The following is a 24,995-nucleotide window of genomic DNA, read 5'->3' on the forward strand; positions in this document are numbered from 1 at the left end:
TCTCTATTTTTAACCTACTTGACAGTATGTTTTAAAGTTTATTTTAGTTTATATTAATAACAGGATTTTTCATTAAAAAAAATTAAATTCTGTATGTCCAAGTGATACCCATTTTATAGACTAATGAATTTTAATGTTATGGTTGCATATCTGAAAACCAGTTCATAAGTAGTTTTGAACAGGTTTATACATTGGATCATTGACAAAAATTGGGTGTAGAATTGAATACTCCTGACTCCTAGAGTCATGTCCTGAATCAGGACAGAAGCATTTGCATGTTTTCTAAATTTCTTTTATAAATCAGATTTGTAAAACTGATATTAAAATACCTGCAAGTGGAACAGAAGCAGGAAGTCAAGACAACATTTTATTTTCAAATATACCATAATCTGTTTATCAGAACAGGCATACAAGATAGGCAGTCAGTGAAAATGTAGATTGAGGAGTCAATGGGTGGGCGGGGAGAGAGAAGGGGGATGAAAATGTAGATTGAGGAGTCAATGCAGGGGTGGGGGGGAGAGAGAGAAGGGGGATGAACAGTAGAGAGGTACCTGAGGAGTCCGATGTCAGGCAGGTTATAATGTGTCATAAATCCAATGTCTATTAGTCCATGATTTGTAGTATCCAGGAAGCTGATGAAGTGAAGTTGATGAAGGAGGTTGATGAAGTGATCTCCCCAATCTTTCAGTTCTAATCCTCAAAGGAAATTTACAAAGCACTTCCCAGAGACGAGCCTATGAAATGCACTTCATCAACCTCCTGGATACTAAAAATCATGGACTAAATATAGACATTGGATTTATGACACATTATAACCTGCCTGACATTTGAATCCCCCAGGTACCTCTCTACTATTCATCCCCCTTCTCTCCCCCTCTCCCAGCCTGTCTCTCACCCATTGACTTCTCAATCTACATCTTCACTGACTGCCAGCTTGTATGCATACCAGCCCAGCCACTGGCTTCTTTACTTTTCATTCCATCCAGGAAGAGCACGTACCAACTGCTGAAACTTCCTTAGCCTGATGAAGAGTTTTTGAACCCAAAAGCTTGCTTAATTATTTTTTCCAACTATTTAAGTTGTTCTAATAAAAGTTATCAGATTTACCCAAAGAACCTTGCCTGGAAAATTATAAGAAATTTATAATTTTCCATGTATATAAAACAATTATTAAATTTGTGCCCCACCACTACAACAGGGAAAGTGTTGGAAGAGAAAGCAGCCAGACACCCACACCTTCCCCCCATTCCTTGCCCCCAGTATCTGTTTCTGTCTCCGTCTCCCTGCCACCTGTCTCTCCTGCCATTTGTCACCCCTCTCCCCCCCACCCCCAGCTGCCTGCACGCACTATCACTTGCCCACCCTCTGCCTGCTCCCTTCCCTCCCAGATATTTGCCCTACCCCTAGCTGCCATGCTTTTAAAGGGGTGTAGTTGATAATACTATCTACAGCAAAAGAAATAGCTGGGGAGGAAGGTTCCAATCTCTTGGAATATAGCAGATTTTGGACTGTTGTGGGACTACTGTACAAGTAACACTAATACAAGTAATATGTTGTTTCATTCCTGCCTTTATTTTAAATACCATATTCCATCTTTGCATTGTAAAAGAAATTTCAATTGTTGCTAAACAAAATGAAGAGTTCTGCTGATCTGAAGTTTCACCTTCTGTCTGTCACCCATTTATTTTGCAAGAGCCAGTACAATATTCACATGCCTTCTTAACATTATTGTTTCAAGCACTTTGAATTCTTTATCTTACCATAGTGTAAGTATGTGCCACCTTCAGGAGTTCTGTGCAACCCTGAGCATCTCCAAATGAGCGAATTCCTAAGCAGTTTGAAGGATGGAGTTGCTTCATAAGAAAGTTGCAACACACCTCAATGACTTGTGACAGTTGTAGAAGACAAGCTGCAGCTAGCAGGCTTTCTATAGTGTCTTCCTTCAATTCTAATATACCTGTATGGTTGACATAAAGGAATTGATCAGTTAATTCATTTGCCAGTTATTTCCTCTGTAGCTGTCTCTTTTTGCATTTTCTCTCAATAACTTTCCTCATCTGAAAGTTCATGAGACTAATAGGTGCTATAATTCATAAACATTTGACCAGCTATGGATGTATATATGCACAGATAATGAGTTTAACTATTATACTGGGCCTAATTTTATATTAGGCCTAATTCTGCTTTGAAAGGTGAAATAAGGAAAAGAGAGGTAATGATCATAGATCGTTTAAAAATTTAAAAAACACAGATTTTTTAGACTTGTGTGCAACATACAAAACTTCGATAAACATCATTATTGAGGTTGCAAAGTCACATATTCAAAAATTAGTAGAATTAAGGTTTCTTGGAAACTGGGAACTGTCTTATTTTGTTAGTATTTCTATTCAAACGTCAGCATGTTGAGTAATCTGCTAACACAAGGACCCTTTTAACATCTACTTTTACTTATTTTTACCTTTAAAGCACTAGCAGTCTAGCACCTGGATAGGAACCACAGTTCTTCATCATCCAGTGCTCCCATTATGAAGCTACTGTTTGCAAAAAGGCATCTCATTCAAACAAACCAGTTAGTGAGTGAGAGTTTGAGAGGGAGAGAATAGAGAGAATAGAGAATGGAGTGGCAGATTATAGTAGTGGGGATTATGTAATAAAACAGAAAAGCTCGCCTAAAAATGCAGATAACATTTGGCTGAGTGGGAGACAGCACATCTCCATACCAGAGTGCGTGCAAAGGGCATTGTTCTAGATGTAAATAAACTGCTATATTCTGGGAGAGTAATTTTCTATCCAAGGCACAGTCATGAGGAAAGAGACACATTACATGCACATTTAAAAGCTTGGACAGTTTGGGGGAGGGAGGGGGTTGGCTTCTATGGTGGAGTGAGCTTTTATCTGGCTAGTATGGTTTGCCAAAGAGCCGGTATCTACATCCTTCCAGAGTTTGTATATCCTGGAATAATGTGGATTTTTTAAATTGGATTATACACTATAGTAACAGATTTCCCTTTTACAGCATTTTCCCATGAACATTTCAGAGCATCAGGGAAAGGATAATTTCACAGTTCTCTGGTTTGGTCTTTTTTAGCTGTTGACTATGGATTATACTAGAAGAAAATGTTGAGGCTGGTAGACGGGTATGGTGAATAATGAAAAAGGATAATAGTATAGCTGGAAAACAAGCAGTCACTGTCCTGCCATATTGATCATATATGTATTTTTATTTTTCCTCAGAATAAGAGTTATTTTTCTTAATTTATCATCTCCAGCTGATAGTGCATTTCATGAATACATTTCCCATGAACTATTTGTATATCTAAACCCTAATATAAAATGTGTGAAGTGAAAAATTATTTGCATATGTGACAGTTTTTACCTTTCTTTACAGAATAAAAAAAAAAGATTTAGGAATTACCTGTATAAGCATAGTGCACCAGAGCCTTTAGTGCATCTGGGTCTACCCCTTCCATTTTGATTTCTTCTTGTTTTGCTTCTCTCACATCATTAGTAAACATTGCCGCAAAATAATCAGATACGGCACTAAGAACCAACCTTGAAATAAAAGCATTTTAAGGAAAATGTAAATTAGTTGGTAATCTAAATAGAAAGCATGAAATTCAGTCCGTTATACAATACATATGAGTGTGCAATAGAAATGCATTTTGTAAGACTAGAATATTTCATTGGTAGGGAGTGAAGCTCAAAAGATAATTAAGTAATCTAATTTTCTTTCAGAGTGCTTGGTTGTGCTGTTTTGCTTCACTGGTCTCTCTAAAGCTTGACTGTAGGAAGGGAGAAAAGAAATGGATTTTACTGGTTCATCTTTGAATTTCTTTCTATTTACAATAGTGACTATGAAGCTGTGATCACATTAGTTACCTTGGTTGATGACCTAATTATTATACCTCTTCATTCATAACTAATTAGAGGCAACATAGGAGCATATATTATTTTAGCTTTTGGAAATGTCAGGCTTTAAAGCCTGTAAAAAGGAAGAGGAATTCTACCTGTGAGCTGGAATCTTGTGTTCTCCAACAATGAGAAGAACATCGCACAGCTGCTTTTGCTGGAGATAGTTCTCCATTTTGCGAAACGTCTGTTCTGCATGATTTGCAGATTGGAAGTATTCATCTGAGCCACCGGTGTTCATTACAGTTGGTGAACAGTTTGTTATTGAAATTCTGTAAAGAGAGAGAGTTGCTGGAGCATAATAGGACAGAATCCACTTTTCACTTTATCTTTACCTGAGTTACAGAAATTGCAGTATAACAGAAATTCTTAAAGAGTATTGATCCAATAATACTAGACTTAAAGGGTCATTTCCCATTTCTTTCTGTTGGTTATGCTGAAAGTTTAAAGTTTTACTCCTTACTTTAATGTCGTTTTCTAAGATAAGGAAACAAAAGTCATGATGGTTGATGGGTTGAGCACTGTATTGGGACTCAGGGGACTTGGGTTCTAATTTTCACTCTGTAATGGCTGACTGACAGTGGGAATGGGATTCACCTCCTCACCCTTCAGTTTTTACATTTGTAAAACAGGGACCTCTTATAAAAACTTTTTGTGATCTATTATTTAAAAATACAATGGTAGTGTAGGAGTGATGTTGTAGCTGTGATGTTCCAGAAACTGTGTGAGGCAAGATTTCTTAGGGTGATATCTTTTATTGGACCAACTGTAAGGCTGGGATAGAGTTAGACAAGCGTTTGAATACAAGACATTTTTCATCAGGTCTAACCAGAGCAAACCAAATGAAGCATTATCTTGTGTTCTTGTCAGACCTGATGAAGAATGTCTAGCATTCAAAAACTTGTCTAACTCTATCCCAGAAATACAGTTGGTCCAATAAAAGATCACCATAAGAAATCATTGACTCTCCTAAAAAATACAATGTAATACAGTATATCTAGCACCTAATTCTGCACTACTAAATTTAGTGGTTAGTTCCCCTGGCTTCTGTAGATCCAGGATCTGACAAGAGAGAGTATTTATTCTTGACCCCTTATTACCATTCAGAGAATTTTTACTTCTGTCTACATTGTGTGCATGTGCTCACAACTTATATACCGCATATATATATATATATACACACAAACACACACACACACAGAGATATATGCATGCAATACATTTATATTATACTACATTTATAGTGCACACATATTGATTCAAGTTTGTGGAACAGTCTTTTCACAAATACTTGCCTTTTCATTGAATGTATGGAGGAAAATCAATCCTTGCCATAACACCTTTAAATACAGTGGAGTTGCACCCATGATTAATTTGACTACTTAAGGACCAGTTGAAGAGGGGTATATACCCAACCATGACTGACATCTAGCATAATTAATTCACTAACCAATTTGCCATAGCTGCCATAGTTGATTAAGAATGAAGTTCAACCATTTCCATTCTTTCCAATTTCAAATCCATCAGAAAATGAATTATCCCCAGTTCCAATCACTGTACAGCTCTGTGTTTGACTGAACCTTATGTTATGTATTTGATTGAATGCCTATCCATTCAATCAATCCAAATGCGCTGTATTGTAAAGATAAAAATAAAAGACTGAACTCAGAAGGGAAGCATCAGATAAATAGTGATTCAAATCCCTTGCATTTCATGCATGAGAAAAAGTGACAAAAATGGTAGATTCAAATTGCTGCCAGAGGAGAAAATCATCTCTGAATACCTTCCTTTACCCTTTTTTTTCAAGGGAATGATCTTGTTTCAAGAATAGAGTAGAAATAGAATGATAGAAAGAAATTACAATTATACTTTAGGATTCAGATTCTTTGATCACAGTGAGTTCAAGTGACAAGGAGAAAATCGTTGCCACATTGAGTCCTTAAGAGGATCTTAGGTTCTGCTGGCATTCTGGTTTCTACTATTGTTGTATTATTATAGGCAGCCTCAGCTTTCAGTTCACCCACAGATTTTTAGATTTAATAGGTAAAGTTTTCTGTAATTATTCTGAGCTGGTGGTGGTAAATTTCTTATACATTGTAACAGTTTAATTTTAATCAAACTTGACATTTCCCAGGATCTGTTTCTGCTTCTTCATTGGAGAAAGTGATGAAACATTGCTCTTATGCCTGTGGCAAGTCCCATGAGAGTATTACCAGGCAAGTGATACGCAGACTTCCAGCCTAGATATTTGCCTATTGAAGCAGAAATGTCCCCATCACTTACAACTCTCTATAAATCTAGTTGGACATCTCAAGAGGAGACTTCTGGCTTTCATAAGAGGTGTGGGGAAAATGTAAAACGTATACTAAAGAGATAGCTAAAAATCATAGATTATAAAGTTGAAAGGACCCTTTTAGCATCTAGTCTACATTAGAATATAACAAAAAACTTTTTTTCAAAATTCCCCTGAGTTAATTTCATGTTTGGAGTAGAAGCATGTTGGGGTTTTTTTGTGGAAAAAACATCCAATCTCTTTTAATAATTGCTGGTGGTGGCAAATATATCTTTGCTAACTCAATGGCTTTAATGGTTAACTACTGTCAATGTTATAACAGTGTGCCTTATTTCTCGTTTGACATTGTTTGGCTTCAGCTGTCAGCTGGTTTATCTTGTACACAGCTGTGAAAAAGAAAAAGAGAGAGACCTGAGCAAATTGGGCAACCATGTTCTTTAAACTTAAATGCTACTACAAAACTAAATTGTCATACTGGCAGTGGTTCTGAGATATAAATGTTCCTCCTTGTTTTTGATAACAAACCTCCTAACTTTCTCATTGCATGCTCATGATAGAACCTAATAAGCTAAATACTATATTGGTAGTCAAAAGCATAGTCATTTGCATTAAAGTAATTAGGAGTTTTTACTGAGTAAGGACAATTGGATTTGGCCCTGGTTTTCTTGCTACAGCAACGTCACTGAAATAAAGCCAGCTACACCTTGGTGAAAGTATAGTTTTAGGTTGGGTTGTGTTTTGGTCCTGAAGAATGCTTTTCTAATGATGTATTCAAGTATCCTTCTTACAGTCTTTACTGCATGCTAAAAGAACACCTAAACTACAAATGTCCTGTAGACCACTTCCTAAACTGGAAGAAGTATACTGTTGGGCCTCAATTTGCACAGTATTTTTTGCATGGTTTCAGTTACGCACAGCCAATTAATTGTGACCCTTTATTTTTGCAGTATGAATTCACTTTTACATGGTGCAGTGTAGTCACCAAGATGTGCAGATGCGTCTAGCATAAGCTGGTCGCTTCCCACCCCCCCTCCATGTCGCTGCTCTCAGTGTAGCTGGTAAGTTGGTAAGTGTGTTGTATCGTGGTGGAAGGTGGGGGAGGGAAGGGGCATAGGGGAGCAGTTCAATGCCCTCCCATGGTGAGAGAGGAAGTGGGGCAGGGGCTGGGGCAGGCATGGGGCAGGATGGGCTGCAGTTGTGGCCTGGAGCAGGGGCTCCGCGGGGCTGTTCTTGGCAGGGGTTGAGCCAGACTGGGCTTGGGGTAGGTGGCAGCAGTGCTGGAAGGTAGCTATGGGTGGCGGGAGCTACGGTAAAATTTGAGGTGGCTGTAGCGCTCTCATAACACCCTCCCAGCCTGCCCTAAGCCCAGCCCCCCACTGAGAAAAGACCAGTGCAGCCCCAGCTCCAGCCTGCATCTGCAGCCTGGCCACCCTGCCCTGTGCAGATCCAAGGCCACCCCCCCATGCCCTTCTTGGGGGTGTACAGTGGCAGGAGCCATTTGTCCTCCCCCCCACACCTCCCATATGAGCTGCAGCTCTGTCCAGCTGGGCAGCATCTGCCCCTGTCCCACTCCTCTTTCACTGAGGGGGGTTTTGATCTGCCCCCCACACACTCCTTCCCTCTCCCCTCCCCTCTGCTCCTTGCTTGCATGCTGTGCTGCAGCTGTGCACACACATGGGCATTTATCAGCTAAACTATTGACTGCATCTGGAACCTAAACTCTTATTTCCCATGGATTCATAGATTCATATATTTTTAGGGGCTGAAAGGGACCTTATAGATCATCGGGTCCAGTCCCCCTGCACTAGGCAGGAAAAGACAACAGGGGTAAAGTGACCCCAGTGAGGTGACTGTCTAGGCTCCTTTTGAAGATTTTCACCACCAATGGAGGGAGTTTATTCCACAGTCTGAACACCCTGACTGTGAAGGAGTTATTCCTGGAATTGAACCTGAACCTGAAGTGGCATTTCAGGAGTTTGCATCCATTGCTCCTGGTCTTCCCCAGGGGTATCCTGGTGATCAGCTGTTCACTGAGTCCTTGATGTAGTCCCCTGATGTAGCGGTAAGTGGCTACCAAGTCCCCTCTCAGCCTAAGACATCCAATCCCTTAACCTCTCCTCATCTGACTTGTCTTGTAAGTCGCCTAATCATATGGGTGGCTCTTCTCTGGACCCTCTCAAGTTTTTCCACATCCTTGTTGATGTGGTTTACCCAGAACTGCATGTAGTACTCCAGCTGTGGTCTCACCAGTGTGGAGTACAGTGAGAGTATCACTTCCTTAGTTTTTCAAGAGATGCAATGGCTAATGCATGCCAGCATGTTGCTTGCCCTGCTGGCCACAGCATCGCACTGCCATGCAATGGTCAATTGCTACCCCTAGCTCTCTTTTGGTCATGGCACAAGTCAAATTGTTGCCATCGAGCCTGTAGGTATTTTGGGAATTGTTTGTCCCCCGATGGAGCACCTGACACTTCTAACTATTGAACTTTATCTGGTTCCAATATGCCCAACTCTCCAGCCTCTCCAGGTCTGCCTGTATCTGCAATCTATCTTCTGGCATGACCACGCTACCCATAACTTGGTGTCATGCACAAACTTAGCCAGCGAGCTTTCCACCCCCACATCCAAATCATTGATAAAGATGTTGAAAAGCACCAGTCCAAGCACAGACCCCTGAGGGACATCACTGGCCACTTCTCACCAGGATGAAACAGATCCATTCATGAGAGATCTCTGGGTTGTACCATGTAGCCAGTTTTCCACCCACTGAACTGTTGAGCAGTTAAGCCCCCAATCTTCCAATTTTTCTACAAGGATATTATGAGATACTAGATCAAAAGCCATTTGGAAGTCAAGGTATATAATGTTGACCTTCTTTCCCATGTCCAGGTGGCAAGACACATGCTCATAGAAGTAGATGAGATTGGTAAGAGAAGAACTACGCACAACAAAGCCATGCTGGCTGTTGTTCAGACTCTTACCTTCAATGAGCATATTGCACATAGATTCTTTAATGAGTTTATCCAGGATTTTCCCTGGGATGGACCTTACGCTAATTGGCCTATAGTTGTCCAGGTTTTCCTTCTTCCCCTTCTTGAAGATGGGCACAATGTTGGCCCTCTTCCAATCCTCAGGGATCTCCCTGTGTGCCACAATTTCTGAAAGTTTTGCCAGGGGTTCCACAATGACCTCAGCCAGCTCCATCAGCACTCTTGGGTGACATTCATCTGGTCCTGCTTACTTATAAATGTCTAGCTTTTCTAGTTGGTTTTGCACCAACTCTGCATCCACAGTGGGAAGGCTATCATTCCCATCATGCCCCCTGTGATCCTTATCTCACTTGTCTTTCCCCTTGGTCTGGTGAAATACTGAAGCAAAGTGGGCATTCAGGAGTTCATTTTTTTCCTGGGTATCCGCTACCAGCTGCCCAAGGTGTTAAGCAGGGGCCCCATGCTTCCATTTTTTTTTCTTCTGCTCCCTATGTACCTAAAGAAGGACTTCTTATTGTATTTGACTCCCTTGGCTAACTTAAACTCAGTCACCGCCTTAGCTTTCCTGATCATTTTCTACAAATGCAGACCACTGTTGTATAGTCCTCCATAAGGACTGCCTCTAGCTTCCACCTTTTTCTTTTTCAAGAGGACCGCAATGTCCTTACTGAACCAAGAGGGCTTGCCAGCCCTTCTGCTACCTTTCCTCTTCCTGGGAATGGTTTTCTTTTATGTTTTGAGGATCGTGTCTTTGAGGAACAACCATTCTTCATGCACCCCATTTGCCTTCTGTTCCTGTTCCCGCATTGCCCCCTCACACTAATTCCCTGAGTCTGTTGAAGTCAGCATTTTTGAAGTCCAGAACTTCAATCCTGCCAGTTGATTTGTCAACCTTGCAGCAGACAGTGAACCTAATTTGCTCATGGTTGCTGTCACCCAGGCTACCTTCAATGTTCAAGTCACACACCAGTTCATCTCCTTTGGCCAAAACCAAGTCTAGGAGAGCAGTACTTCTGGTTGGCCCTTGCACTTCCTGGGTTAGAAAGAGCTCCTTGATTACAGTTAAGAAGCTACATGACCAATCCAACCTAGCTGATTGTTCCTCCCAATCTATGTCTGGGTGATTTGTAGTCACCCATGACAACCAAGTCCCTTGCATGCGCGGCCTCTCTCATTTTTTGAGAGAACTCCAGATCAAGCGCCTCTCCTTGGTTTGGTGGCCTGTAGTAAACACCCACAGTTAGGTTCTGGAATGGAATGTGTTACCAGTATTGGAAGGGATAGGAGATTAATCAGCAGAGCATCACTTCTTCTGTTGCATGACTCAGAATTAAAAAGAGAAAAATGTGTTAGTAGTTGCTTGTCTAGTCTCCTAGTATAAATATTCCACAGTAAAACAGAACTTACAGAAGGGGAATTTTCATTTAATTGCATTACTTTTAAGTACACTCTTTTATACTATGTTATAGAATTCTTCTCACTGTTTGGTTTTCAAGTATTATGAAAATACGTGTACCTGAAGACTACCAAGTCCTTTTAGCTATCTTTGCACCAAGCTGTTATATATTACATTCTCCTAATCTCTTTTACATAAATAAGTCCCTCCAGTCAGCCTCCTAATCATTTTTGGTTTTCTTGTATTTTCAAGGGAAATCTTTGAATATGGTAAAACTTGTAGTTAAAATATGAAACTAAGAAAGTCCTGCAAGGTTTTTTTCCCTCAAAATACTCTTACATTTCCATCTTACAATTATTTTAGAGTAGTATTAGCTAGAAACTCTATAGTGATTATGAACTTAAATACAGATAAAATGACACCACCAAGATACTGTTTTTCTGCTTGACAAAAATAACAGATTGTGTCCAAAATAGATTGTAAGTATTGTGATGCTTGTAGAAATGTGATGTTTTATGGGCTGATGATCTACCAAAAATCCCAAACTGTTGTGACTGGGGTTTTTTGTAATGATATTTTCACATAGTTTGTATCTAAAGCTTAACATAAGGATTTAATTTTTGAAAGCAAGTATGAATGTTAGTTTAATATGCATTTATTTTCTGCTTTAATTTTGTTTGATTTTTTTTCTCTGACTGCTCATTGCTCTCTTCATTTGACTTAAAATTACACCATGAAATAGAACCAGATCAGGAAGCAATTAAACAAAGATCATATAATTCCAGACAAATTAGCTGACTAAATGTTTAGGAAACTAACACATTGCACTATTTTGAAAATTTGAATGAGAATATTAAAGACAGAGTAATTAATCTTCCTTTTTCATATAAGTCTACCCATGCTGTTGCCAGAATTGCACAGTTGGACCAGTGGCAAATGGTCATAAAACCTAATGATTAAATATCCTACTTGTCTTTGGAAATCTCTGTTCAGATTCTTTACCATTTAGCTGAGAATCAATCAAATCCTAGCATTGGGTACAGAATTAAACTGTTACTTTAGAAAATAAATACACCAGAAATAAGTTATCCAAATTGATCAATAGAATAAAGACCCTAAACAAGATAGTCAGAAAAATATAACATGAGTTATTGGCCCTTAAATGCCAAAAGTTCATATGAATATTTTCTCAATAAGTGATCAGAATCGAGAAAGGGTAATGACAAAATTTAATGATCTGTAATATTGCAGATAGGGGTATTGGGTGGTATCTACTCATCCATCCTTTCATTTCAGGTGAATGATGTTCAGAAAATGTCCAAGAGGCAAGGATTTTTATGGGTGATATCTTTTATTGAACCAACTGCATAGTTTGGAGAGATTTAGATGAGCTATAGGGCATAAAATATCTAAGAAATAAGCAGACACAGCTTGAGCTAATTATCAGATAGAACAATGGCATGTGTAAAATTTAAAGGACTCAAAACAAAACCATGAATATTGCTTATTAGATTACAATTAATAAAGTGATGGATTCAGTATTTGATTAACAAAAAACATCTTTCTGTTTTTATAAAACATATCTTTATTAGAGACAGAAAAATGGCTTATGAGGAAAAAATATGTTGCTGATAATTTTTATCCATGAGATACCTTTTTTTGTATGAAATATAATGTTCATTATTTTTATCCAAAAGACTAGTATTTCTCTTCATATATTAGAAAATAAAATAATTTATGTATCCAGCCTGCACTTCTTTAGAGGCTTAACTAAACATAGCTACCCTGAGAGGTGATTGTAGGAATTTATCTGTCAGTCCCCTAATGATATCTAGGGTAGTAAATTGTCCTCTTAGGGAGGCTTTATGTGTGGTCTGGGATGGGGAGTGCTTTACTTAGAACAGCTTTGAGAGCCAATATAAAGCACCTGTAGCATCACATGTATTCAACATCCTGCACTTCAAAATGGTGGTGAAGCTGCTTTAACTAAAGCTCATTCAATGAGCTTTAGTTAAGGTGCCCGCACCACCATTTTGAAGTGTGGGGATTAATCAAGTCTGCTCCAGTTGTGCTAATTATCTTGCATTGCTACAAATGTCTGGCATGTGTATAGGTGTCTTTAATGGGGTGGAAGTTAAAGACACCCTACCTCTCCAAAAAAGGAAAATGATAAACTTGTTGAGAACCTCAGTTTCTACCAAAGATAATCCTACTAAAGTATCTATGGATTCAAGAGACTGACTAGATCCTAAGAAGCATCAAATTGCTCCATTTCTAAGTGAGATTTTTTGTTTGTTTGTTTTGAAACAGTTGGGTTTTCAAATACATTATTTTACCCATTGTAGAAATCTTTTATTAATGATTTTGATACTGTGATTTTACAAGAAACATGGTATGAAAAGATGGTGTCTGTTCCTAGGTTTACCTTATATTCTTGCATAAAGTACACACCATTTCTCTGAAAAACAGCTACTGGAAAGTTGAGTGCACTTTATATTTGAGGAATGTGGTAAGAGCAGATTCTGCTACTTACCAGGTGAAACCAAATGTAAAATCTGCAATTATATACAGGGAGCAGAAAAGAAAACAGGCTTGGCTCCCTGGGTGCTACTAATCAATTCCTTCCTCTGTAGTAAGATATTTTTTTCTTCATTCTGCCTTTCAGAAACAAGGTATGTATTATTCTGGTGGCATACATACATAAGAAAATATGGTATTTACTTCTATAAAAATGGCCAGAAGGGTAACACTAAAATGTAATTATAGGCAACTTTGGTACACTCATCTCAGGAGGTACTCTGATTGAAGGATTAGAAATTGAAGTAGACTCTAACTCATGAGCAACTGGTGCCACCTTAATCAGGGGTGGTGTGTGCCCCTCAACAACCAGTCAGCAACCAGGGGGGCAGCAACTTGCGGCAAAACTTATCAACCGACAAGAGGCCGTGCTGCTCCCAAAAGCAGCTGTGCTACTCCCGGAAGTGGCTGGGGTGCTTTTAGAAGCAGCCACAGCCTACATCCAGCACTCACACTCTCTGGCTGGCACTCACAGGGGAAGCACCAGTGTTCCCACCTGCCCCGCCTGTCCATCGCCTGAGTGGGGAGTACAGCTTGGTGGGGCACACTGGCGCTCTCAGGGGGTTCATCTGCACCCCCATACATCCCCTAAGCATCACCATTGCTCTATCTATTAGAAGTACTTACTACATTTCAAAGTAGAACTTCCTTGATTCTTCTCTTTATTTCCCACCATTTACATCAAATTTCATATGTAAATAAAAATCATATTTTAAAATGTAATAATATTTAAAGCAATTTTATTTTAGAAATATTTTCTTTCCAACTTACAATTTAAAATAGATTTGTCAAACTTGCATATTGCAATTTAAAATAGGTTTTGCTTTATTTTTATATTAATCATACAAAATTCTCCTTTGTGAGATGCATTCTAAAGTTTTGTTTTGTCTCTTCCTTTATTCTCATATGTTTTCAAATTTTTCTACATCCATTTCAGAGCTTTTAATACAAAATTTATCAACAACTATTCTCACCAGTATGACTGCCATGTTTAAACTCTTTCATTTTTCCCCTTCTCCTTTAAATAAATATAAAGCATATAAGATTGGTTCTTGAAACACTGATTCAAATTTTCTACATGCTACTAAGAAATCCTGTTTTATGTTGGTTCTTATGTTATGCTTATTACTATAATATCTAAATTTCTATCTAGGATGTATGTAAAACTCACCCAGTAGAGTAAAAAAGATTAATTCTTATAGCAGTTTCACAGAAGATATCCTTCAAGATAATAAAACAGCCATAGGGGTCATACAGTTGTGTTTTGAAGCAATAATTTTCAAGCTGCAAGGTATCACAAAGGTATTCAGTATCTGTCAGTTGTTCATTCCTGAGATTTCTTTATAATTTATTTAGAAAAAAAGTATTTGCTATGACATAACGCTGTATATATCTAGTTAAATGACTAGCCCGTACCCTTACTGTCATAACATAAACAATGCATATAATGGAAATTCAGACACATCCTTAACTGCAACCAAGTAGGTAGCATTACATTCTTCTTTTTTTAAGTAAAATATTTCTAGAGAGTTCTAGAAACTATGCTGCTTTGTAACACTTCTTTTTGGTAGTTGATATTAATGCTTTACTAGCAGGTTTGTATTAAGAGTTAATTCATTTTGGAGTGGTAACTACAATCTGTTGAGTAGATGGAACAATGGAATGAATAATGATATAGTTTTTCTTAGCATATCAAAAACACCAAATACAGAGAACTCAGAATACAGAGAATTTTAGGAAGATGTTACTTATGAAAAGAAACTAACATGAGGTATATGATTGAAAGATGCATTATTATTTTTTATTATTTTTTAGAATATGGCTGATGAATGGTTAATCATCTATTCCATTTGTAATGAAAAGGATGGTATGTTTCTTGGAAAATATATTTATTTCCTTGGGAAGTTTTAGAGTTCAGCATAATTCAAACCTGATGAGGCAATCTTTGCTTAATTATCATGGGCATCCTTTATTAATGAAGATTCTACTGGTAGAAAAATACTCAGTTTATAGACCCTAGACTTTACAGCATGAGGTCCATACAATTATCTGCTATCTTTTGCACTAAATCTCCTGAAAATCCTGTCCCTGCAAGTATCATTTCCCAAAATAATTATTTCAGACTGATTATGTTCTGAGCATGAGCCTTAATTGTTGTTTTAAAGTGTGATAAATTGTTCTTTTTAAAATCTCTGTGTTAAAAAGTTTTAGCACCTGAATAGATACATACATAGATAATTCTCTGCTGAGTAACTTTCAACCAGAGTATTCCATTTAATATTATGCTGATACAATATTAATGCTATTGAAGAAATTTAGAAGTAGTATTTTCTGCCTGAACATTTGCTTCATTCTTTTAATCTAAATAATGGTTTTAGCTAATCTGCAATGAGTGCATTTCTAATGCACTACAGGAAAATACTATTCTCTTGATTTATAAAATGTATTTTCAGGATTTCATGATGTAATATATTTCTATCTTTAGGGAAAATTAGATAAAAATGATACATCTTGCATATTTTGAGATGCACCTATGCTGAACACTGCTTCTTGAGCTGCTTATTAGAAGCTACTTAGCAGGTTTGTCAAGGTAGAATGGAGTTTAGACAGGTTAATTTACCTTGCAAAGAAAAGTAAATTTGCTGACATGAAATTCTGTGCCACCACAGTCAAACTGCGTCCAGTACCAGAAGCTACTGATTTAATTTAATCAAACTGTCTATTTTAGCAAACATTCTAGGTATGCCTAAATTCTAGTGAAATCACACAATTTACACTAACTGCCCTCTTGTGACATAGTTGGTAGTCTTCCTTCATCAGATTATTTCATAGTAAATACCTCCAATTAAGAGGCTGCCTGCTGCTTTACTACTGTAATGTTTAGCTCATGAATTAACATTTAAGTAAAATCAAGCATTGAGAAGCATCTTGTCAGTTTTCTGAAGAGCATCCATTTTATGAACAGTTGTAAGTGAAATTTAAAATACATTAACCATGAGACCTGCTCATACAAGTATGTGGTAAATTAAATACCCCATATAGGAATTATGGTATTTACTCGAATACAAGATGAGGTTCCCCCCAATCAGCATGGGGGGGAGCCCCTCACCTTATATTCACATACAAAGAAAACTCATTAAATGCATTGTTTATCATTAAACTGCTGACAAAATTGTGATGTGCTCAGCAATGGAAACCAACAATGAAACTGATTAACTATGCAGCCAACCCTGTGCATCACTATGAAATACATGGCCCATATTGGGCAAACATACTGATGAGAACCTACCACAAGGATAGGTTAGTGCAGCCTATGTGAATAAGATATATGATAATGCCTATTATGGGCAACCCCCTTCAGTGTTAACTTTTTCAAGTAGTGGGGAGCTACTGCATTGACTACATTTTGACTTCCTCTTCACTCCAACAGCTGAGCTATGTCATTCTTTCCAGTTTCCAATGATTTCAGTTTCTTCACCAGCCATAACTATCTGGCAAGCATCACCAACTGGGGCCCTCAACATTTCACCCAGAATCCCTCTGTCTCTCAGCCTGCTGCATATGATTAGTGTGGCCCCACTCTCCGTGTGGTGGAGCTGAACCAGCTTTCCCTGCACCTCATCTACTGATAATTTTTGGAGAAACCCAGGACTCATGAGAATAACACCCAAGTCATGAGTGGAGACTAATTAGCATGTGGATCTTTGAAGGGCAGGTGTGGGGGGTAGTATCTGGATTCCACATACATACTGAGCAGTGCTGAGCTGTGGGGTCAGCATGGCTTGAAACACTGTTGACTCTGCCAGGGCCCAGCCCAATGAACTATATGATAAATTGTGAGCCTTTGGGCTTTGGACTAATGCGACGCGTACTGGGTGCATCTACATATGCCATTAAAGCAATGTGAAGTTCAGTGCAGTTTGCACTGGAGTCAATTGCTCCCAGGTAGTGTCTACATGTGTACCTAGGACCACAGCAGTTTAAGCTGGGGAGGAGCAGCCCCAGGGTGGCAGCAGAGATGGCAGCAGGGATGGCAGCCCCAGGGTGGGAGCAGCAGGGATGGCATCAGGTAGTGGAGGGGCTGGCTGGGATACAAGAATGCTAAAGTGAATGCCTAGGTGGCAGGCAGCTGCCACATCTTAACATCCTCATGCCCCAGCCAGCCCTGTCACCATCTACATGTGCATTTCAGCACACATAATCTGCCAAAGGATAGTACTGTCTATGATGGTACTGTAATTAACTGTGGTGGAGTTAATTAATTTACTGTGTCCTAATACCAGTGCACATGTAAATGCCTTACTGTAGAACTAATTAGACAACTTCACAGTAAAGCACACGTGTAGATGCACCCAGTTTGTACCACTTCTAAGTTGGTACAAGAGTGCTGCTTAAAAGTGTGTTTATCAAGACCCTGAACTAAAGCTTGCCACAGTTTCAGAAAAAGTAAAATGCATCAATTCTAGATGCACTAAGTCTATGGGTACCTGCAATAATTTACTTGTATGCAAATTACTAAAGCTATGTTTATTTCAAGGTCAGTGTATTCATAATTGCCTTCACTTCCACACGCATAGGGAGAGCAGGGCCTGGCAGTAAAGAGGTGGGGAAAGGGATACAGAGCAAAGAAGTTGCAGGAGGCAGAAGGCAAAGAGGCAGTAGCACTGTAGCAGCGATAGGGACAAAAATTCAAGGTAAACCTTCAATACTTAGGTTCTATACCTGGAAAATTATAGCAAATTCAGTTTTCCATATATAGAGTCTAATTACTCATGTCATGTTATAGTCAGGGTTGTTTTAAATTCCAGTAAGTATGGTGATAAGAGTTTGTGATGTGTAAAATCTTTGTCTTGCCAGGTTTCATATTACTGAACCATTGAAACTACTTATTGTCTTGTGTTATTCTGGACTAATCTAGATTTATTGATTATAAGATTATTATTTTATATGATTATTATTTTAGCGCCACAAAAGAATCAGTAAAATGGAAGTTATTAAAAGGTGGTCACTGCATAGCACTCTTACCTTTTTGGTTTCATTAACAAAGTTATAACAAGGCACTTTAAAAGCTATTCTTGCTTATGAGCTTCATATGTCTCAATTTTCCTTTCACCACAACATATTTTAATATTTTAGTTTCAACCCTACCTACCTTACTATTTCACTTATTACATTCCAACAGTTATGCTATTGTTTCTTTCTTGCTATTTCAAATAAGGTATAAATTATGTGCTGTTTTCTGATTCAGTAAATCTTCCAATAAAACTGAGTAGCTGTCTAAGATAACAAGTTATACAGGTGGAGAAAAAAATATGAGTGCTACAAAACATTCTCTTCCAATAATCAAAATGCAGGTATCTCAAGGAAAGGAATAATCTTAGGAACATTTGATAAAATTCAAAATATTGTATGTAATGTTTTGGAGGCAGGGACCATTGTTTCTTTTTCTTTGTACTGTATTTAGCATGCTTTAGTGTGCAGTATGCTATAAGCCAGACTGCATTGTACATCAACTCTTATTTATCCTTTAGTAGTCCCTTTGAAATTAGTAGAACTAAGGTACTACACAGGGGGCGTGCCTACACAAGATGTTTACTGCACAGTACACTAATCAAGTCTGAAGAAAATGTCTCACTGTCTTTAACCTATTAGGCTGGAATAAACTAATTTACTCTGCAGCAGGATAGTACTTGTAAATGTAGGTACTATCCTGCTACAGAGTAAAAAAATCCACAGCAGTGCATGTGTAGATGCTGGAGAGGCTTGCTGGGGCACAAGGGTTCTTCAGGGCAGGGGCTGCCTGCCAGCCAACCCCACACTGAAGTTCCCTTGTGACCCAGGCTTTCCCTCTGCAGCACATTGAGCTGGGGGGGAGCAGTCCTGGGCTTGCAGGCTGACTGGGGCTCCTTACCAGCCCAGGGCTGCTCCAGTGTGCCTCCACACACTGAACATTGTGGAAGAAATCAAACTTCACATTGTGGTTGAATCAGAACTGACAGAGCCAGCTTTTCTTTATCTAGGGCTATACTGTGATCACAGGGATAATTCCATACAGCAAGGGGAATCACCCACTTGTCTGCTTCAAAGGATTTCCCAGACTCTTTAAAGTTACAAGTGTATTTACACTTAAGACAGAGAAAGAGATAAAAAATACACCTTGGAGAAACAAAACAATAGTAAATTACACAGACATTTAGGAAGTTTACTTAAACTATCTATGCACAGGGCAAGATATCAAGATAACCTAAGGATAACCCAAGGTGTGCAGGATTCCTTATCTCAGAATATTTAACTGAATTAAGCAGTATCAGCATGTCTGGTCTTTGTCTGTTTTTCTAGTCAAGTAAGCTAATTACTTCTACAACATGAATAACCTGTAGGGCTTATTGCTCTGCTATTAATTGTTCCAAGAAGCACACTCAAACGGCACACCCAGGAGCAATAAACAGAGCAATAAACTCTGCAATTACCTCATGTGCAGTAATAGCACATGTAGACACACCCAAGATGAACAAGGGGACAAATTTTGGTCCTCCTGGAAACCATACACTCACTTCATTGATGGCTTAGAGTAACATATATGCAAATGTAAAAAATAGAAGCTGGTTGCTCAGTTCAATAACAATGAATGAGTATCTTCTAAAACGGGTCAGCAACCCTTGGCACGTGTGCTGGGCATGGCATGCGAGGCCATTTTGCTTGGCAAGCCACAGCCATATCCAGCTCTGGGTACCTGCTGGAGCCCAGGCTTCTCCTAGCAGGGCTTGCAGTGTCCCAGATGCCTGCTGGGAGAAGCTCAGGCTCTGTGGCTTACAGCAGCTACCCAGATCCAGGGCCAGCTACAGCCAGGAGGTGCTAAACAGCTCTGCTGGGCTCTGGAGCCCTGGCATCAGATCCATACCAGCTTCTGCACCCATGCATCAGAGCAGACACTGGGTGAGAGGTCTGAGGCAGCACAAGCCCGGTCTCTGTCCTGCTCCCAGCACAGAGCTGGTGACTGGGCTCCAGACCCCAAGGCAGCTGTTTGTAGCCAGCCTGGGCTCTGGGCAGCTGCAGCAAGCAGCGGGCAGCCTGCAAGCAGCTGTGCTGAGCTCCACAGCTCTGGCATCAGGTCTGTGCTGGTAATGACTGCACAGGCACCTCAGAGCAGAAAGCAGGGCAGCGCAGCCCACCTCAAGGCTTACGGCCCCTCCCCCACCACCCACTCTGATGTGCAGGTGCACACACCAGTATGGAGCTGATGCCAGGGCTCCAGAGCCTGGCACAGCTGTTTGGAGTCCTCTGGCTGCACCTTTGGGTAGCTGCTGCCAGCCACAGGGCAGCAGGGCTGGGGTGCAGGGGCTTTGGCTGGGGGGCAAGGGGCACATGCAGGGCATCCTGTTATGTAACTCTTGCCTTCATTTTGTTTTTCTGGCATGCCAGCACTCCAGCACCTTCCAAGGTAGGCATTGTGGGGGTTTTCAGCACTCCGACCAAAAAATGTTGCCTACCCATCTTTTAAATCTGCTGTCACATAATCCCCACAGTACACCCAAGATATTTATTAATGACATATTTTACATCTCTTTTGTCATAAAATATTTGTAATAGACTGAAGGAGAAATAAAACAGTCCAAGTAGAATAATGGGAGAGTGACATTCAGTGTTGTGATTAAAAGAAATATACTGGATTCATTGTTGTGCATTAATTTCATGTGCAGACATGTCCAGTGTAACACAAAGAGTGATATATCTTACCCTGATCCCATTCAGAAGATTTTATTTAGACTATAAAAGTTATAAGCCTACTTAATTTAGGAGAAAATAGCAGTAACTTATCTTTTCATAGAATCATATAAAATTTGGGTTGCAAGAGACCTCAGGAGGTCATCTAGTTCAACCCCTGCTTAAAGCAGGAACATCTCCAACTATATCATCCCAGCCAAGGATTTGATCAGCTGGGTCTTAAAAACCTCCAAGGATAGAAATTCCACAACATCTCTGGGTGACCTGTTCCAGTTCTTTACTACTCTCCTAGTGAGAAAGTTTTACCGAACATCTAACCTAAACATCCCTTGCTGCAATGTGAGACCATTGCTCCTTGTTCAGTCATCTGCCACTAGCAAGAACAGTTTAGCTCCATCCTCTTTGGAACCACCTTTCAGAAATCACCTAGGCTGCTATTCAATCCTCCCTTAGTCTTCATTTCTCCAGACTAAATATGCCCCATTCCCACAGTGTTGGGTCACTGGGGGAGGGCCCCTCAGGATGACAGCAGCCCATCCCACCAAGCACCTGCGATTTGGCCTCCAACAGCACCAGTGCCAGTGCCTGCATCAACAGCTCCTCACCTCAGCCCCAGCCATGGTTCACTGTCAGCCATGTCACTGCCAGCTGCTAGCAGTGCTAGCTGCTCCATGGGGGAGAGGGGGGTCTGCCCAGGCACCTGTATGCCATGCCCTGCCATCCAAAGTGTCTGGCCAGAGCTGCACGCCATTTGCCACCAGCCGGGACTGAGTGGAGCCACTGACCATGCCAGCCCTGAATGCATGGTAAGCCCCATAGTGCGGGGAGGGCCCTCACTGCCTCTGCCCCTGCCCCTGCCCCCAGCCCCCTGCCTCCACTCCCTGGCCCACCTGCACTCCCCTGGTCTCTGGGTTCCCCCTACATAGCATTCAGGGAGGTGGAAGACAGTACAAAATGTTATAGATCAGTCTGTACCCCCATAGCTAGGTGGGCATGGGTCTCTCACACATCAAGGAATGTGTTGATGCCAGCAACAATGTCTTCCTCAGCTGCAGGGAACAGGGACATGTAGAACAGTCATAGGTAGCCCTCCAGGCATCAGAAGAGGTTGCAGGGCAGCCCAGGCTTGTCCCCCTTCACCATCAAAGCTCAGGATCCCATGCCAAGTACAAAGGTTTGCAAGGGGCACCATGGCAATCAACAGCAGCAGGACATAGTGGTTCGGGCACCCCCCTGGTTCATGCAAACAGCTCCTTGTGCAGTGTCTATAACATGCAAAGCAGGGTAACACTTGGGGGCCAGTGCCAGTGCCGGGGGTGGGGGATGACCCTGGGGCACCTCCCCAGAGAGGATCCTTGTGGGAAGGTGGCCCTGGCAGATGCCTTCATGCTACCCACTGCCTGGTCCCTAATCCTATCTGCACCTGTCCCCTGGCAGCCATCCACTACTCAGCAGTAGGCCCAAAGGGGCTGGGTGGAAATCCAATGCCACCTGGGCCCAGGCCCCCCACTCACTCTAGATCCATTTGGGCACAGAGACAGAGCTGCCTGCAGCAGGACCAGGACCACATGCTGGCCCTGGACACTGGCTGCTGGAGGGGGAGCCACCCACACCGGGGGACCACCAGCCATCTTTACACTGGTGTGAGCCCCCTGCCTGCCAGACTCACCATGGCATGTTCACCCACAAGGGAATAGCCAGAGGCCAGGGTGCTGGCCACCTGTCCTGGGGTTCTGCCCCCTAGGTGTCCCCATTCCATGGCCCCCACAATAGGACAGCACACACACAACCTTGTAAATAGTTTGCATGGAGAAGAGGGTGTTTTATTGTTGGTGGGTGGGGTGGGTGGTGGAGGGGTTCTGTTGTTGGGAGAAGGGGGAATGAGGAGGGGAGCTCTGTTTGTTGGGTAGGAAAGGAGAGGGGGGTCTGTTTGATGTAAGGGGAATAAAAATTGTTGTTCTTCTGAGATGTATCTGCATTGAGTGTGGGGCTGGTAGTGGGGGTGTCCATGGGCAGCTATCCAGACAGTCTACGCTGATTGGTGGAGAGGGGTGGAGCTACTTAACAGACAGCCTGCATTGCCAATCAGTAGTGAGGGGTGGCAGTACCAGCCATCTTGAGCTTCCCTATGCATTGGCAGCCTCCCCCTTTCCTCCCTGGCAGACTGTGGGGCCAGGCCACAGCACCATGAAAACTGCTGACTCCCTCAGGGGAACCAACATTTTATTTTCCATAAGTTTTCTCTTTTTTTTTTGTGGGCTGGATGCTGGATTACATATTTTCTATGAAATCACAATTTTGGTAGGTCTCTATCTGTAATTGATGTGATTTCTTTTTTATTTAGTTTTATTGAAAGATTATAAGCTTCCTCATTATTGCCACTTTTATGTGTTTTTTTCACTATATATTGTATTCACAAACATAATAGAATGATAATGTTAAAAATGTATTAGAGAAAATAAAATATGTATGTCTCTTCATTAGTATTGTGGTGATATGACTTTGCTCTACAATGGACACATCTGTGCTCTGATCTTTTGTACATTGTATAAAATACCCATTATTTGCCGAGGAACTGGAAAACAAATGATACAAATATAAGTTAAGTGGAGGTCAGGGAAATTACAAAATGGGAAAAGTCTGCAATTTTCTGATCTCATCATGTCTGCATTGCCAGATTTACCCACCAACTGGCCCTATCCTTTTCATGAGGTTAGTACTAATGGTGATGAAGACTAAGAGAATAGTCATTGAAACTGTTGTCATTCTTTGTCCAATACAGTAGGAAAGTCAAATATTAAAAGAACATTCTTGGTCCAAGAAGTTATTTACATAAGTTATTACTCCCTGTCTGTCATGACCATGTACTGTCTATTATAAGGTTACATTTATTAAAACTGTTATAACTATTCCTGCTCTTTTGCAATCTTTTTGTGGATAAAAGAATTAAATATTTATGCTAATGAATAAAGCGCACTGAGAACTGGTCATGGACAGGACTCGATGAAGTACATATTTGATAGAACAAATATTGTACTCTGGATGCAGAAAAAATAGGAATAAATGCTCGATTTTGATACCAAAAGAGAAACCCTACAGTTAGCAGTATCTATATACCATAACATCCATAATTATGTGTACTTAAGCATTCAATATTTTATACAGCTTTTAAATAAAATTCATATGCACGAGACTAGTAAAAATATTTTATTACTGAAAATTACTACTAAAGCAGTACACTCCTATTCACTACAATTGCCTAATCCTTTGTAATACTACAATGGATCTGATAACATTAGAGAATAACAATCATACACAAAAATATAATGATGAATGCATTTCTTTGGTGCACAGCTTATACTGAAGTGTAATTGTTGTTAGCAAAGAACTACTTAATATTTGCAGAATAATCATGGGGTGTGAGCCATGAGGAAGAAATTTTTCTCAGAGTTGCAGACAAAAGGAAGTGGTGATCTGTCAATAAAGGTATGGGTAAAACAACTGGCAGGGTGTGTGCATGGAGAGGTATAAATAAGAATCCTGGTGGTATACATATAACCTTATATGTGGGCACAGAGATTATAAAATGCTTAGCTGGGTATTCATATTAATATAATTTAAAATTAATCAGTATGGAGCCAACCTTTTGGCAGTCAAACTCAGGCTTATTCAAATATTTTTTTCTGAAGGCAGAAAATTAAACACTGGTAACTGTGTCACATTTGCTTTTTCAGCACACGTATATCAAGAGAACAGGATTAGTTTCTGTTTAGCTTATACTGTACTCTCCATTCCTATGTGATGTGGAAATTTCATCCTATTCGAGGTCACTAAAAAAATCTGAATGACACATACGATAAAATACAGTGGCATACTTAAGCTAATGCTTCAGACATCTTCTTATGTTGTTCTAGAGCCACTGGGTTGGCAGAGCCAACACAAAGGAGGTTAATATAGCTGCCATTGTAGAATTCCTGGGTTGACATCCCCATTGGAGACATTTTTCAGCAGTTGTGGGGTGAGAGGTGGAGGCTTTGGCCATACAGATGCTGGTTGCCTCATCACCAAAATTCTGTGTCAAGATCCCTGCTGTGGATGTTTTTTT

The 24,995-nt window shown here is 40.3% G+C and overlaps 1 protein-coding gene across 1 annotated transcript in view; it reads right to left on the bottom strand.

Annotated features, from left to right (window-relative positions):
* KLHL4 (kelch like family member 4) overlaps positions 1-24,995 on the bottom strand; it is a 91,435-nt gene that overhangs the window by 20,925 nt on the left and 45,515 nt on the right. The window contains exons 2-4 of the mRNA XM_019536178.1: positions 4,008-4,181; positions 3,416-3,552; positions 1,761-1,957 (exon numbers count right to left, since the gene is read on the bottom strand). Coding sequence (XP_019391723.1) covers positions 1,761-1,957; positions 3,416-3,552; positions 4,008-4,181 — 508 coding nt within the window. The remainder of the gene's footprint in view (positions 1-1,760; positions 1,958-3,415; positions 3,553-4,007; positions 4,182-24,995) is intronic.

The sequence above is a fragment of the Crocodylus porosus genome, unplaced genomic scaffold (assembly GCF_001723895.1).
Source record: "Crocodylus porosus isolate Cpor-Errol unplaced genomic scaffold, CroPor_comp1, whole genome shotgun sequence".
NCBI lineage: Eukaryota > Metazoa > Chordata > Crocodylia > Crocodylidae > Crocodylus > Crocodylus porosus.